The following is a 17,652-nucleotide window of genomic DNA, read 5'->3' on the forward strand; positions in this document are numbered from 1 at the left end:
GAAACTCAATTTAAATATCTGCTGTGGGTCATTTCTTGAGTAAATGTCATGCTACATTTCTGTAGCTAACTGGCAAAACGTGAGGGAAGGTGTTCCATGAAAACAGGGGCTATTACTCCCCATCATGTTCTCCAGGCGAGCGGCGGCGTCTTGTTTTTTTTTTTAATCTCATGCCCAAATTCACAGGCTTTCATTCATAATTACTCGCCATTTAACTCCAGAGCGGAAATAGCTACCAATCAACAGGACTCACCTGTGTGAACAAACTACCGAACGGCTGCAGTTACCTCACATGCTAGCGAGCTAATTCTCAAGGTTCTGCAAGCAAGACTCCAGCAAAATGTGCAAAGAATACTTCTGTTTCATACTCTTAAAGCTCTTGACTATGGGGCCAACGGAAACTACGGCACGTTCTTTAACGACTGGCGATACCAGTTGACCTTATTTGCCTCACGCAAAATCTGAATGCAGACCAAGGAACAACAGTTAGAGCACAACTAATTGGTTCAAGACTGTGAAAGAGATGAGAAGAGGCTGTATTTTATCACACTGTTTATTTTGAATATAGCATGTGAAATTCCAGGGTAGCTGAAACGGAGAAATATTAACAATCTCAGATATGCGGATGATGCTACTCTGACGGCCGAAAGTGAGGAGAAGCTGAAATGTCTGTTGCTGAAGGAGAAGGCTGGCATCAAAAAAAAACTAAGATTATGTCACCCAGCCCCAATTATTCTTTACAAATAGGCGGAGAAGAAGAGGAGGCAGTGACTGATTTCATTTCCCTGGGCTCAAAGATCTCTGCAGATGACGGCTGGAGCCATGAAATTAAGATGCCTGCTTCTTTGGGAGAAAAGCTATGGCAAATCTGGACAAGAAATGAAAGCGTGAAGACATCACACTGCCAACAATGGCCCGTACAGTGAAAGCTATAGTCTTCCCTGTAATAACATGTGCTGTGAGCACTGGACTATCAGCGAGGCTGAGAGCCGGAAAATCGACGCTTTTGAACTGCGGTCTTGGAGGAAATTGTCAAGAGTCCCTTGGACTGTACGAAGATAAAAATCAGTCAATACTCAAGGAAATGAAGCCCAGACTTTTCACTGGGAAGACTGATAGCAAAACTGAAACACAAATACTTTGGTCACATAATGTGAAGAGAGGATTCAGAGAATAAGTCTCTGATGCTGGGAAAGATCAAAGGCAGACTGAGATGGGGGTGACGAAAAGCAGAGACGGATTGACAGTATTACTGAAATAATGAAGAGGAGGTTGAAGAAGCAGCTAATGACTGGCAGGCCTGCTAAAGTCCATGAGGTCGCAGAGAGTCGGACACGACCGAACGGATGGTCACATGCTACCTACATGTTCCTGCGGCACTCGCAAACGTGAGCATGAGATACCCACGGTGCCGGACTCTGGTGTGTGGAAACGCGGCGCGTTCTTCAGCCCCTGCAGTAGGCCCAACGAGCGCAGTCAGAGCCGCTTTCGCCACCTGCTTCCACTGGCCTGCCTGTGCTCGCTGACCTGTGCTTTGCCAAGGTGTTCTTAAAACCTCTCAGCAGCCTGCCTTGTGTGTGCGTGCGTGTGTCAGCTCCCCGGCAGGCCCCATGTGTCCGCCTTTGAGCCGTCATATGGTTTACGTGATTATCTCATCAGCGTCATGTTGCCGACACCCAACCCAATGCAATGTGATGTCGGGGGCAGATTAGAGTTGGTGGCCATGGCTGATACTGCATACCTACAGTCAAGGCCATAACCACATTGGTAAAAAGTAGAGATTGTCCTGTACAGTTAATAAAGGCCATCTATGCACTACTTATTAATGTGTCGGTATTTGAGGAAGGAGGTAGAATTCTACCTTTATTAGGAAAACCAAGCTAGAACTGGGTAGAACCAATTTTAGCCTCCAGAACTGCATTAATGGTAGACAGGTTGTTCAGACTTGATCTCCACACCCCTGTTACACTGAGAGGTTACTTTTGCCCTTCCTGTCAGCTTTAACGAGTCTGGCCATTCTCCTCTGACCCCTCTCATTACCAAGGTGTTTTCGGCCACAGAAATGCCAATGAATGGATGCATTTCGTTCTGTGCCATTCTCAGTTACCTCTAGTCATGATAGCGTGTGAATATCACAGGGAGGGTGGCTGTTTCTGAGCAGCGGGAAGCACCTCACCTGGCGCCAACAATCACACCATGTCCAAAATCACGTAAATCACACGTCTTAGCTGTTCCAGTGCTCTGCCCTATACTAACCGAACGTGCCTGTGTTCTGCATATATTTCGATTCTCTGTTTGGAGGAGCAGGCCGTGTGTATCAACTTTCTTGTGTATCTAATAGATTGGTGGCTGGGTGTATTTTTCAGAAATGTCACTTGTTGGAAGCTTGTGGCATGTCTTCATTTGTAGGTATATAGGGCCGCAGTGACATCATCGCCGGGTGCGTTCCATGCGGTCATTAAGCTCCTGCCTCACTGCCTCTCCCGCCTGGCCGCGCTCGGAGCCCCTCTCTCTCCCTCCCTCTCTCTCAGTGTCTCTCTCTCTCCCACCGTGCATCTCGCACACTTAGCGCTGCCACAAGCTGTTTCCCAGTCGTGCTGCTTCATTGCCCACCAGTGCCTGGCACACACACAGTCAGAACCGAGACAAGTTACACAAACAATTTTGTATTGCTTTCTTCCAATGGGGACTTCCTGTTGACTCACACTCTATTTTGCATCTTCATTTATTTATTTATTTTTTATTTTACAAAGGCTTTGGTGCCTCGAGTTGAAGAACAAACGACCCACCTGTGCCAAGTACAGGGAAACTGGAGGGAAAAAAAGAACACTTTCAAGCATATGCTTTGGATTTGGAATTGAAATGTTTAATTCTGCAGCAGGTGACCTTAATTCATAGCATTTTATACAGCAAATGGTCCCAGAATCACCATGTTCTGCAAACCATTTATACAGCAGGTGTTAAGCTCGAATGGCTAGTGAAAATTACCTTGATAAAAGGCAGTGCTCCTAAACTACAGCAATTTGCTTGCAATTTACTCACAATTTTTTGCACATTTCCTTGTTGGTAAAACAGCACAGTATTGCCCAGTGCAAAAAATCATGATGGAATTTGTATCCTATACAGTAGAGGGGTCTACAGACCACAGAAAACCTTCACAGGCATCACTGGCCAGTTCTTCAACCCGAAGTATAATGGCATACTACTAATGAACAAGCTTTAACAAGCTCTAATGAGCTTTAACACTGTAAGACTCCTATACTGTAATGTTAGGCAGGTGGAACACAGAAGGACCGGTCAAAACTCTCTTATCGGGTTTTATACAGGACGTTGACCCTTTGCATGCCAGTTACCCCACAAACCCTTTCAGAACTACAGTAATAACAGAACACACTCCAGCTATTTTTACATTTGGTACCAATATCTCTCCATGGCAACGCGGCGCACTCACGTTAGGCTGGGGTACAATTAAAACCCGTCATTGTCGTTGTGAAGGCGACGTGACTTCAGGGCCCACAGCGCCGTTCAGAGGGACTCCAGTCAACAGCCCCTACTTAGAGCCTTTCAATCTGTATGAACCTAGTAGGGTGAAGTTTTTAAAAGCACTGGGCGTGGGGTTGATACAGTAATGCATGCTCCTTCCAAGGGGAATGGGGGGGGAGGGGGGAGGCTATAAATTATAGTGGGGAATTACTACTAAGTGTGGGCATAAATTAAAGAGCGCTTGCATCTGTAAACACAGTCTGACTGCGTAATTACTGCACACTGCTGCTGGGGGGTGGGGGCTCGTGTCAGCCGGAGACACTGCGTACCGGAGAGGACCACCAGGAGGGGCCACGGAGGGCCATGGACACCCTGCCGCATTCAGGGGGCCCTAAATATGAAAAATAACAATATATACATCTGAAAAACATACATCCACTTGGCAAATTCAACTACCTCATGGCTCAGTCACTTTTCTCCCTTTTTCTTATTAAGCCAAAGTGACTTACAGTACAGGAAGCGGTTACAGTTTATGGGTACTCCCTGGGATTTTATTTATTTATTATTTATTTATTTACTGGCGCAGTGCTCTACAATGCCCCACCCACCCCAATTTGGTCAGCTACGCCCCTGCCTACCAGGCACCGTGTCCATCACGCTCACAGCAGCAAGAAAGCTCACAGGAGCCTTGTCAGCTCACAGTAGCCATGTCAGCTCACAGTAGCCATGTCAGGTCACAGGAGCCTTGTCAGCTCAGCACCAGGTTACCGTTCCAAACCCACCTCGGAAGATGAAAAGCGCCCATGGAAATGATTGCCTGGACAGAATGTGTGATGGAGCAATGAGGCAATGTCTGCCCAGGAACCCACGGTTCTGACTAGATCCACAGTTGAGAGGGCGGACGGACGGACCCATAAGCAGTACCCTAACCCCAGAACCACCTCCAGCATCTAGGCAGTCATGTTTACCAAAGCCCGTCATCTCTATCCCTGGCATCTCCAGGTCTTCCTGATTTGGGCCCAACAGTATTCCTGCCTTCCTGTCAGAGATTTGGGGAGGAAGAGGAGGTGTGCCAGAGGTGCAATGGCCAAGGTCACCACGGGGGGGCGCCGTCTTGCTACCGATGCCTACGGGGCTCCGGGCTTACTCACGCTTGGCAGGTAGTCCATACGCTCCTGTGATTTTGGCCTGGCCAGTCTCACACCCCCCCAGGGTGGCGCACTCCTTCTTCAGGAGGGGCCCCGCCCCTCGGTGGATGGACCCGTCCACTGTGAGGAGGGAGAGGGAATAGATAAGTCATGAGAGCAGCGGGCCCAGAAGCTGTGCCACCTGCCAGTCCCCAGCGGGGTCATTATCAGCCCCGTATCTGGGTGTCTTCAGTCTCCCCTTTTAAGAGCCCTCACACTGAGAGGGACGGCTAAAGGAACTCAACTCACATCATTATTACTGCACTGCAGAGCTGGAGTACTGGTGAGACTGAACACTGGCACAACTGGCAAAACCAGTGCTGTAAACACACACACACACACACACACACACACACACACACACACACACACAGGGGATTGCAATTATATCTTTGTGGGCACTCTCCATTCATTTCTATGGGGATCTCTAATGGGGACATTTGTATCCCCACAATGTAATATATACATGACACCCCCCCCCCCCCCACACACACACACAGTATTGTATCCCCCCCCCCACACACACACACAGAATCATTGACTAGAAATGTGAGGATTTTACTGCAGTGCTATACCAATAATCCGTTTATTAACAGTAACTGGTTACCTACTGGCACTAATAAACACCGTCAATGTAAGAAGCTGCTGATTGTCAGAGCTGATCTGTAGTTATGGCTGCAGCTGTCTTTCTCCACACCCTCTGTGCTCCTGACTGTTTAGGTCAGGCCCCATGTCCAGAGGTAATATGGCAGGGGACTCGAACTGGCAACCTTTCATTCACAAGATGACATCCTTAAGCACTGTGCCGCGGGCCGCTGCAGGCCTCGCAGGGATCCCCGGCGAGGTAACACTGCGCTCCGAGGTCTATCGCTTACGGTCAGAGCCAAACCTCGGCTCACACTTCCATCGTCCCTGCAGGCTGCGTTTTCATCACCGTGACACCCGGCAGCCTTGCTTACGGCCTCACTGGCCCCGCCGTCAAATCAGCGAAATAGCCATTCCATCCAATCGCAGGGCAGTTTCATGAACAATCCAGATCATGTGCTCAGACTGGAAGGGGGTGGATTCAGAAAATTGGACGATATGACAGCAAAGAAAGCAGCTATTAAGTGGCATGGGGAGGTGAATATATGGGTATGGAGAGGAATCAAGGAGAGACAGACAAGCAGAATAATAACAGAACCTTATAGGGAGACAGATAAACAAGTTTCCTTTGATCAGAAAGAAATTGTTACTGAAATATTTGCCGTCAATGCGAAGTGTGCTGCGTGTCTAAGGTGAACCTTGACGTAGCTGCTTCACAGTCTTCAGCACTGTACAGCCCGACAGAAAAAACGTCAGTGCCTTTTTTACCTGATGTAAATCAGTTCTTCTTCTATACTGTGAGATCACTGGCTGGTTAAATAAAAGCTTATGCGTGTGCTTTTATTGCAGATGATGTTGGAGAGCTGGTAGAGGTTGTGTTATTGAAGGAGCAAACAGAGAGATGTTATGACAGAGAGGATTAAAGATGGATGGAGAGGAAGAGGTGAAACGGAGGAGACGGAAACACTGGGGTGATTGTGCACAGCTCAGTTAATAGAGCTCAGTGAGTCAGAGTGTTTGTGCGAGGGAGAGAGTCAGTCTGTGTGTGTGTGTGCGGGGGCACACTGGCCTTGGGGATCAGCAGCCTTCCTGTGTCACTGGCCGCACCTCCCTTTTATAGAGGCAGACAGGGAGAGTGAGCTCGTTAGCAGGTGCTAATTGGCTCCATGCTAACGAAGCAGGGAGCTACAACATGTCGCCAACAGCCCTCGCGTACACACACACAGACAGAGCCACGGACCACGGCCAAGATTTTCTGCAGCAGAAGGTTTAGCCCTAGCTACAGCTGATCCCTGCACAGATTTCACAGGGAAATGGCAGCCAAATGTAGGGAAAATAAAGGCCCAACCCTAAATCAGCCTCTTTCCAGACAGCGCAATTCAACCTGAACTCTCTACAACGCAAGCTCAGAGAACCGGGGTGCCGAGGGACCCCGACACGAGCTGATATGGTGAGCGAGTCCCTCGAAAACACAAACACCCCCAGCGGGGGAGGCGGCTTAAGCGAGTGCGCTACTGCGGCGCGCCGAGGGATTAACCGACACATGACTTCTAACCGAACAGGCACGGCGAGATTAACCAGTCACAAAGAAACAGCAGGACGCTTCGCACAGACGAAGAAGTGAGCCAGACAGCGAGGTCACACGACACGGTCGCGCATAAGCGGCTCGTATGACTGCTGGCGGGCTGGAGGCCACAGCCATTGGGCCTCGAATGTCAGCACGGTCCATCGGGAGACTGAGTGACGGCGCGTCTGTTTAGTGGGCAGCACACCTTCCCCGGAAGGTGACTGCTGGCGGCCTGACAGAAACTCCGCCTACCTTTACCCTGATTGGTGGGTCCCATTCACATGGGCTGTCTGGCAACACGCACCGGCACGTGCCCACTGGTGACCGGCCATCGGTCAGGGGCATCGGGCCAGTGGCCACGCATCCATCACGCGGGCCTCCGAATCCCTTGCCGGAAGTGCGGCTGACTCATTTCCGTCCTCTTGGGGGCGGCCTGCATCCTGTCTCAAGGCCGGCGCCCGGCGGGTGCCTGAACTCCGGCCCTCGTCAGCCGATTCACTCTCACGGCCTTCCTCCCCTGCCCCATGGAAGCCTACCATTCTCAATGCACTCATTTGTGTTCTTTTCTGCCCTCAGTTAAGCACGAACGCTTCAGGAAGCCCTGTCCTTACAGACAGCTCATACAGTATTTATACTGCTTACGAACGGTGATTCTCAAAAAAAATCAATAGGAAATTTGAAGTGTCTGTCTATAAATGTGAGTTTCTCTCTCTGAATGGCTTCTCCGTGTCTCTTTTCACTGCACGCAGTTATATAACTGGCGCTGGGGATGCTGTGCCCATCAGTCCAGCATCACCTCCAAAACAGGGTCAAAAACACACCCGCTGGGCAGTGGGGCTCCGCCTAGAACAGGGAGCAGTGTGTGTGGCAGTGCCACCGTCATGGCGGGAAGCCCCACCTCACCTGCGAGAGAGCCACGGGCTGGAAACAGCGCAAACAAAGTTCACCGTGAGCGACTGGAATGGCAGCAGAAAGGCCCCCTAACCCTAACCCTAACCCCACCTACTCAGAGAGCCTCTGTTTCATCAATTCCGGCAAAAGTCTAAGGTCAACAAAGAAAGTGTTTAAAGCTATTCTGGGGTATCTGGGTATAAAGTGCACATTTGCTCAGAAAAAAACATAATGCAAAACTATAATATATGCAAATTAACAATAACACAATGAAATACATCGTTCTCAAAAAAAAGTTACTGATATCTAGCTGGATGGCTAGATGAACACCGCTTCAGTTTCCAAACCTCTCCTCCGGGGCACCTTAGTCATTTCACATCTTCACTTTCACCACTAGCTCACTCAATTAACTTAATTAGTTAAATAACTTGATGAGGTATTGATTAGCCAAACATGTTATGCTGGTGGCTGAGTCAACACATGCATGGGTATATTGTACGGTTCCTGCAAATACTGAGGTGACTTTAGAAGAGGATTCGAAATAGCTGAGCTGACACACGCTGACAGATGTAAAGTCATAGTTTTACACCAAGCTGAAGATCCGTCCGTCCATCCATCCATCTCCTATACAAATGCCGTCAATTCTCTTTGTCTTACTGGTAGAAACCAGCTCACAGGAACGTCCAGGTGCAGCCATAGCAGCAGAAGGTGAGCTATCAGGTCCACTGAGGCATGGGGGGGGGGGGGGTCTCTGCTGTGAAAGAGCTACAGGCTCTTCCCACCCCTGCCCCCTCCCTTGCCTCTCCTTCCCACCCCACCCCACACCAAAGCCGTTTATCCCGATCATCTGCTGATTCTCTGCCACCTGAAATCGCGAGCATGCTTTCCGTCACCCTCCCTCGGCTGCCTAAACAGCCTCTGCTCCCCTAAAAGTCCCAGACTAATTAGCACCCAGGTTCTTGTCTCGCTCCTTAACGAACCCAGTGAGGAGTTAAGCGGGAGGCGCAGAGCGAGAGCGCGAGAGGAGGAGGAGGTGTGCTGTGAAAAGAAACAGGAGAAAGAAACTGACTGAAGGACAGACAACAAACCAGAGGTGTGGGAAGGCGGGTGCGGCTTGGGACAATCAGCTGAATTTCAGGGGTGTTTTACTAGAGTTTGTGTTAAATTTTATTCTACTCCGGTTGAATTAATGTAGAGAGGAAAGGGGTCAGATAGAGGGGGTTGAAAAACTGAAAGAAGTAGAGAAAGGGAGGGAGAGGGACACAAGAGGGACTATACAGAGAGAGAGAGAGAGAGAGAGAGAGAGAGAGAGAGAGAGGGGGCAAAGGCACCAGCAGGGCAGAGGGCCGGGAGGCTGGCAGGGGGAGGAGAGGGGCGGATCTGATGAGTAGGAATTTGCACTGCAGATTTATCACTGATATTGATTAGCACACGGGCAGCACTTAACACCCCCCACCAAGCACTGAGTCAACACTGAGAAATTACTGTTTATTTACACAGCACTCCACACCCATAAATTACACACACAGGCCCTGCTAGGGACACACACACACACAGACACACACACAGACACGCACGCTCCCTGGCACAGCGAAAGGCACAGACAGCAGCACGGTCACACACACACACACACACACACGGGCCGTCTGTCTGACACCCATCATCAAACTAACTAATGCAGTTGCACCCTGTGATTTTTTTTAATCGCAGAACTTTTAGTAGAATTAAGTGTCAACTTATACCACCAAAGCTTTTATGAAATACATAAAAATGAAAATGGCGAAAGGAACGGGAAGTTTCATTACCCCGCCGCTGCCGGCCAGGGGTCCAGCTCGGACCAGGAAGTGACGACACGGGGACATGCTGCAGCTTTCAGGAAGCTGACCTGCAGTTACCCAGCAGGCCTATAGGAGGCGTGATTTGGGGCAGTGTGCTTACATACCATCTGTCCATCTAATGTACAGTGCTCAATGAAAGTCTTGGGACGCTTGCTTAATTCAGTAAAAATATTGCCAATTTATTGGTTTTATAACAAAAACCATTATTCTTTTGTTTACAAAAAATATATATCACGTTGGAAACAATCAGTAATTTTAAGTAAATTATTAATTAAAGTAGTAAAAAATTGAAACCCAAATTATAGTTCTAAAAGAGCTGTTCTGAGTTAAAAAGTTCATTGGCAAGCAGTCTCATTAGGTGATTTTTAATTAGTAACATGTTTGCAATAACATAAAACGCCAAACATTTGTGTTTAGTATCCCTTTGGGAGCCAATGGCTACAACTGCATCAAAATGGCAAGAACAGAACTGAATGAGTCAGTCAAATATATGACACAATAAAAAGAAACCATCTGTGCGGAAGATACATGAGGATATGGTAAACATCGCTTGTCAATGTACTTTTGTAACGAAACCAATAAATTTGTAACATTTGTTACAGAATTAAGCAAGTGTACCAAGGTGTCCACCATTTGTGGACATGTGTTTCACATCTTCAAATATATGTATACAATTGTAGCCAACTTATTTTTAAAATAAATGTGTGCCATTTAGATTTATGGTCCACCCCTCCCTGCCCAATTAAGTTACACCCGTACCCCAAATTTTTAGATTTTTGGATGTTTTTCATCAGTTACATGGAAACCTGTGGTTACCCGTCGAGTACCTGCGGGTACCTGAACCCGTGCAGGACACTGACCCGTCTTCTGGCTGCAGTCACCACACTATCCGACAGTGATGCGTAACAAACTCTGTCCTTGCTTGTCTCGTTAATCCCGGGGTGCAGGCTGGTTAGACTGTCCTTAATTTACCTGATTCCTCTAAATCCAGCAAAAGCTCCAGCTTGGCACGGCTCAGGACGGTCCGATAAGGGACATGACATCAGCTGCATCACGGCTCAGGACGGCCCGATAAGGGACATTACATCAGCTGCATCACGGCTCAGGACGGTCCGATAAGGGACATTACATCAGCTGCATCACGGCTCAGGACGGTCCGATAAGGGACATTACATCAGCTGCATCACGGCTCAGGGACCATTTGCTTCAGAGCCTGGTTCTTGTAATTGAGGCATAAATAAATATATTAATATGCATCAGAATAATTACACTTATTTCATTTTGTACATGTTAATACTGATTTGTTCAAGGTGACAGAAGTGTAGTAAAATGATTTTAGGTGTAAATGAGCAGAGTAATAGCTGAAACATGCATGCGCGCGCACACACACACACACGCGCACAAACTCATACACACACACACACTTACGAGCACACATCTATACACAAACACACACGCACGCACGCACATGTAGGGTAAACATACACACACACACACACCCATATACACACACACACGCACATACAGACACACAGACACACACACACACACACACACAGATACTTGTGGCGGCAGTGCGGTGCCTCTGAAAGCACAGAAAGCCCCAACCTTCCCATCTCCGCCGAGCCTTTATGCCTCTTGGTGGTGTAATTGTCAGACGTGTGACGCTGACCTCCATAAAAGCTTGTCCATAATTTTGATTAATGAATATGAGAAATTATCCCTTTTTTATTATTACTTACATGGCATTATAGGCGGGAAGGCTATTATATATAAACTCGCATGACATAATAAACTGAAATTATAGAAAAATAATGTTGAAGTAGCAGAAAAAAAATGACTCTTCAATAGTAAATATTAACATTAGAGCTACTTCAGTTAGACATAATAACCTTAAGTGGCGAATGGAATTCAAGAAGGCTACTAACATTTGATCATTTTAGTTCCTCCTATTATTTGACTTGTCGCGTACAGCCGGGACATTAATTACTGTGTGAGGGTGTGTGTAGTGCCCAGCTTCCTTGCCACTGTACTTCCGTTTGTGTCAGGTCAGCGTGACCCCCGGCAGTCCAGCCCAGAACAGGGACCCCGTTCCCCATTCTGTCCCTCACTGCCAAGCCGCCCGTGCCATATGGTTCTGTTCTCTGGCCCAAGCGGAAACACCTATAACATTGTATTATACGTAATGCAGATCTCAGAAAACTGAGCAGTCTGTCCGGAATCCAGCTTCTGTCGAACCCACACCCTGTTTCAGCAGCGCATCTCACAAATGCAGACATGCACAGAAATAGCAGATGCAGAGTACGAGTAAAACGTGGTCTTACCTCCTCCTCCTCCTAGCAGGGTCTTGTTAGCTGAAACGAAAAATGCAAAAAAAAATTGATTCAAAATCACTCGGACAGCAGGGGAATCGTCTATGTACGAAATGCTTAAAGCGTCTTGAGACTAATTCTGTGAAATGGATCTCAGTGAGCCTTTTTGAACTGACACTCAGACCAACTTAAGCTGGCTTGCTGACTGCTTGCACCCGGAGTGTGTGCTGCTGGGCGTCGTGACCATGGCCTGCTCGCGGCAGGCAGCCAGGGCAGCCCTACGGAGAGCCACCACCACTGCTGTGACACCCTGGCGTGGTGCAGGACCCAAACCAACACAGGGAGGGAGAGGGGCTGTGTGGGGGCAGCCTCATACACAGGGAGACACACACACAGACACACAGAGACACACAGGGAGACACAGGGAGAAATACACACACATATACTCACAGAGAGACACACAGAGACACACAGGGAGACACACACAAAGACACAAGGGAGAAATACACACACATATGCTCACAGAGAAACAGAGAGAGAAACACACAGGGAGAAACACAGAGACACACAGGGGGAGACACAGAGAGAAACACAGACACACACAGGGAGAAACACAGAGACACACAGGGAGACACACAGAGAGAAACACAGACACACACAGGGAGACACACAGACACACACAGGGAGATACACAGAGAGAAACACACAGGGAGAAACACAGACACACTGAGAAACAGAATCACACAGAAAAACACAGAAAGACAACACAGGGAGACGCACAGAGACACAGGGAAACACACAGAGAGAAACACACTGAGAAACAGAATCACACAGAAAAACAACACAGAGAGAAACACAGAGACACAGTTAGAACCATAGAGAGACACAGAAACATTTAGAAACACACAGCTACACAGAGACACTTGGAAATACAGCCGACACAGAGAGAAACACACAAACTCACTGAGAAACAGACAAGCGGATACATACAAACACACACACACAAAAACACAGAGAAAGACAAACATTCAAACACACACAAACAGAAAAAGAGAAATACACAGACACATTCTGAGAATTACAATCTCACACACACAGAGAAATACACAGACACATTCTGAGAATTACAATCTCACACACACAGAGAAAGACACAGACATCTGGAGACATACAAAATCCACACATGTGCTAACTGACACGCACGCAGGGCTTGGTATTCCACACGATACACGGCTTCCGGCTGGGTGACGACCAGCAGCTACAGCGGCCGCCGCGACGACACACATGTACAGAATTACTGCAGCGTGAAATTAATAATACTTTTTATTTAGCCGTACAGTCAACAATAAAATAAGTAAAAGGATGAGCAGCATCGCAGTAAATCAGCTGGCGACACAGGCGGCCGAGCACAGAGACAAGGGCTGGGCAGTGCTGTGCTGAGGTCGGACGTGCAGCTGTCACGCACACGCACACGCACGCACACACACACACACACACACACACACACACACACACAAACACACAAACACACAAACACAGGTTTGTAATTTTATCTTTGTGGGGACTCCCACAACTCCTACCCAGGCCTAACCTTAACCATAAGCAACCAAAGAAAATACGAGACTTTTGGCATTTTTAGTTTTTTGATTGCATTCACAGACCTTTGTGGGGACATGAAAAATTGTTCCCACAATGTCATAACTAATATCTAATCCACACGCATGCACACACACACACACGCCTGACATGGACCCTGCAACCTCACTCGCCCAAACTGGCAGCGGGCACGGGAGCCACGTAACCATGGCGACCGCAAAGCTCAAAGCCTCGTTACTGAAATGTAGTTAATTGCGCGTCATGCGAGAGGCAGAAGATCGCTCGGCCTGTTCTCTGCCGGCATGCCCATCCCCCTGACGGTATATGGGAAGATGTGGGGGGGGGGAGGGGGCTGCAGTGAGCAGGGGCAACAGCAGGGCGCTGAGGGGGGAGAGAGGGCAGTAAGTTGCTGATACCCCAGGCAGTGGATGACGCCATCTGTCTCACCCCGCCTGGCTTTCCACAAGGGACACAAGGCAGGGGAAGCGGAGGGGGCTAGGTACTGTCGTTTGGGCCGACCCATAATGCCGAGCACGGGGCAGAGAGGGCAGCGGAGCGGGAAACTGATGTGGTGCTGATGAGGGACGGGGTATTAAATATTCACTGATTCAATTACTTGAATTATGAATCAAACTATATTTAGCTGCACTTATCATCAAAATATTCACATTTTACAGCAGTCTGGAATCAGTCAATCTAAGAAGCATCATAGAGTATACTGTAAATAAATCCTTATAATGCGATGCGGGACACTTTCTATTATGCAGTATATATTTACCATTTCTGTTTGACTAAATTAATAAAAAAAATACTGGCTTGACTCTGGCGCCCATGAGCTGTGCAGATTGGCAGCACGCGGTTCATCTGCTTCACTGCCGTTCGGATCTGTGCTCATCTCAGACAACTCAGTGAACAACAAGGCCAGTCAATTTGGTCTCATTAAAGTCACTTCGGTGCCCTGAGTTGGTATCGGCGCCGGGGTCTCGCTCGTGCTGGGAACCCGGCTCTGACACACGCAGGACATGCGACACATAGTGCAGAAGCTTACTGCCCCGTGCTGCCCGAGACGGGCCTCAGGCTCACCCTGCACCAGATCAGAATTACAGATCACGGATGAAAGGAGGCATGTTTTTGCGATTTACAACCGCTGAGACCAAGCGGGGAACATTTAACAAGCAGGAGGCTGAAGTCAGGTTCCCTCCAGCTCCTGGCAGGGCGCAGCACTACGGTACAATAAAGGCTGGCCAACCTGTACCTGGTAGGCTGAGAGAGATAGCAAGACTATGGGGACTCACTGGGAAAGCAGAGCGGAGGCAGGCAGGAAGAGCGAGCCCAGCCCAGCCCAGCCCAGCCCCCAGAGAGCTGAACACACATGTGGCACGCTGTGCTTCAGACAAACAGATGAGACATACCAATATACACATTGCATAATACATTGCAGACATCTGACCAAAATCTGCCTATTCAACAGTCTTATTTTCATTCCTACAAAGAGGTAGCCAAAGATTTATATCAGGATAGCTTAAAAAAGGATGACCTGTTAGATATTTAAAAACATGCATTTGCATGAATCACATAAGATTCAGTATGAACCGCACGTGTCGAATGTTATAAATGAAAACACTATTGAGAAAATAGGAGATAAATATACTGTTGCATTAGCAAATGTAAGGAAAAGGTTGTAGATTATTATAAATTTTACAGGCTTTCACCAGATGCAACTGAACTCATACAAAGTACTCTCAGAAGGCAGGTAATTAGATATACCTGCTTGCTAACACAAACTGCTCCTCCAAGCAGCCAATCACAGCTGCAGCTCCATATATGCAGAACACAGGCACGTTCGGTTAGTATAGGGCAGAGCACTGGAACAGCTAAGACGTGTGATCTACGCGATTTTGGACATGGTGTGATTGTTGGTGCCAGGTGAGGTGCTTCCCGCTGCTCAGAAACAGCCACCCTCCCTGTGATATTCACACGCTATCATGACTAGAGGTAACTGAGAATGGCACAGAACGAAATGCATCCATTCAGTGGCATTTCTGTGGCTGAAAACACCTTGTTAATGAGAGGGGTCAGAGGAGAATGGCCAGATTTGTTACAGCTAACAGGACGTCTGCAACTGCACAAAAAAACAGCTGTTCTGCAGTGTACAGAACTGCTTCTCTGAACAAACAACCTGTCTACTTTTGAAATTTTGGAGGCAAAAGTGGGCTCTACCTGGTACTAGCAAGGTGTACCTAACAAAATGACCCTTGAGAGTATTTTAACTACATGGAAATGTATTGGCTTTTGTGGATGGGGGGCATGGAAGCAGAGAAAGAAAAAATGGTGTTACTCAGAAGAAAACAACTGCATATATAAATATTCTGTGTATGTGTGTGTGTTTCTGCGGGCCGCTTCTAACCACCTGGGAGAAAGAGCAATAAGGAAATCTGGAAAAAAGCAAACCTACAAAAAACAACACGATTTTTTCACCTGTCACCGGTGAAAGTCATCCAGAAAACTCTGCACTGCTCGGCACAACTGAGAAAGAGCCACCTCCTAAACATCAAACACGAAATCCCTCATCACCTGACAGAGGCTGAACGGGGGAGAGAATGAAAGGGGGGAAACAGAGAGAGGGAGGGAGGGAGGACCAAGGGGGAGAGAGGGAAAATTCACACAGCGAGAGAGAGAGAGAGAGAGAGAGAGAGAGGGGAGAGAGAGAAAGAGAGGGATTGGCAAAAGGAAGAGAAACTGCTAGATTTTCGAAGACAAGAATAAAGAGAGAGTTGGTCCAAAGGTTCCCAGTGCCACTAGAGGTAAGAAAACCAGGGGGTGAAGACGGGGAGGAAGGCTGGACATGTTCTATGGCTACCGTTTCAAACTGGGCAAATGGTGGGATGAAAAGGGATGGGGAGATGGGGGGGGGGTGTGCAGGAAAAAAGCTGGATGGAGTTTAAAAAGAGAGAGAGAATCCACCCAGTACAGGCAGACTTGTGGGTTTGGTGACAAAGAATCACTGTTAGAGAGGCTGGGGATAGTGGCACGCAGGAGAGGAGGCGAGGCAGGAGAGGAGGCGAGGCAGGAGAGGAGGCAGGGAAGGGGCACGCTCCCCGCCGTCTGTCTGCTCATGCTTCACGGGACGCTCTGCTGCTGTATCATGCCGTGCTCCTGCTGCGGAGTATGAGTTCTGACTTAAAACGCAAATTCTGCAGTTTATTCATGACAAACTGTCATTCCGAGCTCATTGTAATGGTGACAGTAGTACTATTATAGATTGTACATTGTAATGCACTTGCAAAAGTACACAATACTGTATGTGTGGTAACAGTGCAAAGACTGAGAAATGCCTGTTTATTGACATGTTTAAAGCTGTTCTGATCATTATCAGTGGATGATGGTAATAAGTCAGTTGAAGGAGCGGCAGCCTGCAGATCTCGGAGGTGCCCCTTACCTCAGGCGGCCTCTCGCGGCCCTAACAACCTCTGCTTTCTCTCCACCAGTCCCTCTGTCCCAGTGCCACCTGTTTTCCCCAAAACATCACGCAATCTCTCCTCCCTCTCCGCCTGACGCCCAACCCCCCCTCCCCCCCCCCTTGCTCCCGCCCCTGCTTCCTGCCACGGCCAAGGCCTCCGCGAGCTGCCGTTTCCCAGTTTTCAATTATGCTGCACTTTCCATTTGGGTGTCTAACTGCTTCCCCAGAGCAAGAACAAAAATTAAATGCAAAATCTAATTCCTTCGTTTTTTTTCCCTTCTCTGCTTCATCAACATGGTGGGGAAACTGTTTCAGAAAAACAATCAGACAAGGGGGGGGGGGGGGGCTATGGGCAGAGAGGAAGCTGGGGGTGTGAAGGAGGGACATGTCATTAATACTTTCATTTCTCATGATTTGCTTTTAAGCAGAACTATATTGGATTATAAGCCAGATATTTGTCTTATTTTCCTATTACCATGATGTTATTTTCCCTGCAACCTTGCACAAGATGAGCGGTATGTGAGATCGATGGTTGGTTTTGTTTCGTTCTTATATATCGTTCACTAAACTCCTTCAGGGCTGCTGCCTTTCTCCATAACGGCGATGCCACTTGCAAGCCTGCAGGCCCTTTGCCACTGTCATCCAGTCTGTCCGACGCTCTCCACCAGCCTGCTGTATGGCTGCCACACAAGCATTTTGTTATAGCGATGGCACACACTACAGGACGACTGCA

The 17,652-nt window shown here is 48.1% G+C and overlaps 1 protein-coding gene across 3 annotated transcripts in view; it reads right to left on the reverse strand.

The window, feature by feature from the left end:
• Window positions 1-17,652, reverse strand: part of macrod1 (mono-ADP ribosylhydrolase 1) — a 76,448-nt gene that overhangs the window by 15,697 nt on the left and 43,099 nt on the right. For 2 of the 3 annotated variants that reach the window (XM_023838794.2, XM_023838795.2), the window contains exons 4-5: window positions 11,876-11,905; window positions 4,635-4,751 (exon numbers count right to left, since the gene is read on the reverse strand). In XM_023838794.2, coding sequence (XP_023694562.1) covers window positions 4,635-4,751; window positions 11,876-11,905 — 147 coding nt within the window. The remainder of the gene's footprint in view (window positions 1-4,634; window positions 4,752-11,875; window positions 11,906-17,652) is intronic. The other variant, XM_023838797.2, reaches the window with a different exon arrangement.

This window comes from Paramormyrops kingsleyae, chromosome 10 (assembly GCF_048594095.1).
Source record: "Paramormyrops kingsleyae isolate MSU_618 chromosome 10, PKINGS_0.4, whole genome shotgun sequence".
In the NCBI taxonomy this organism is placed as follows: Eukaryota; Metazoa; Chordata; class Actinopteri; order Osteoglossiformes; family Mormyridae; genus Paramormyrops; species Paramormyrops kingsleyae.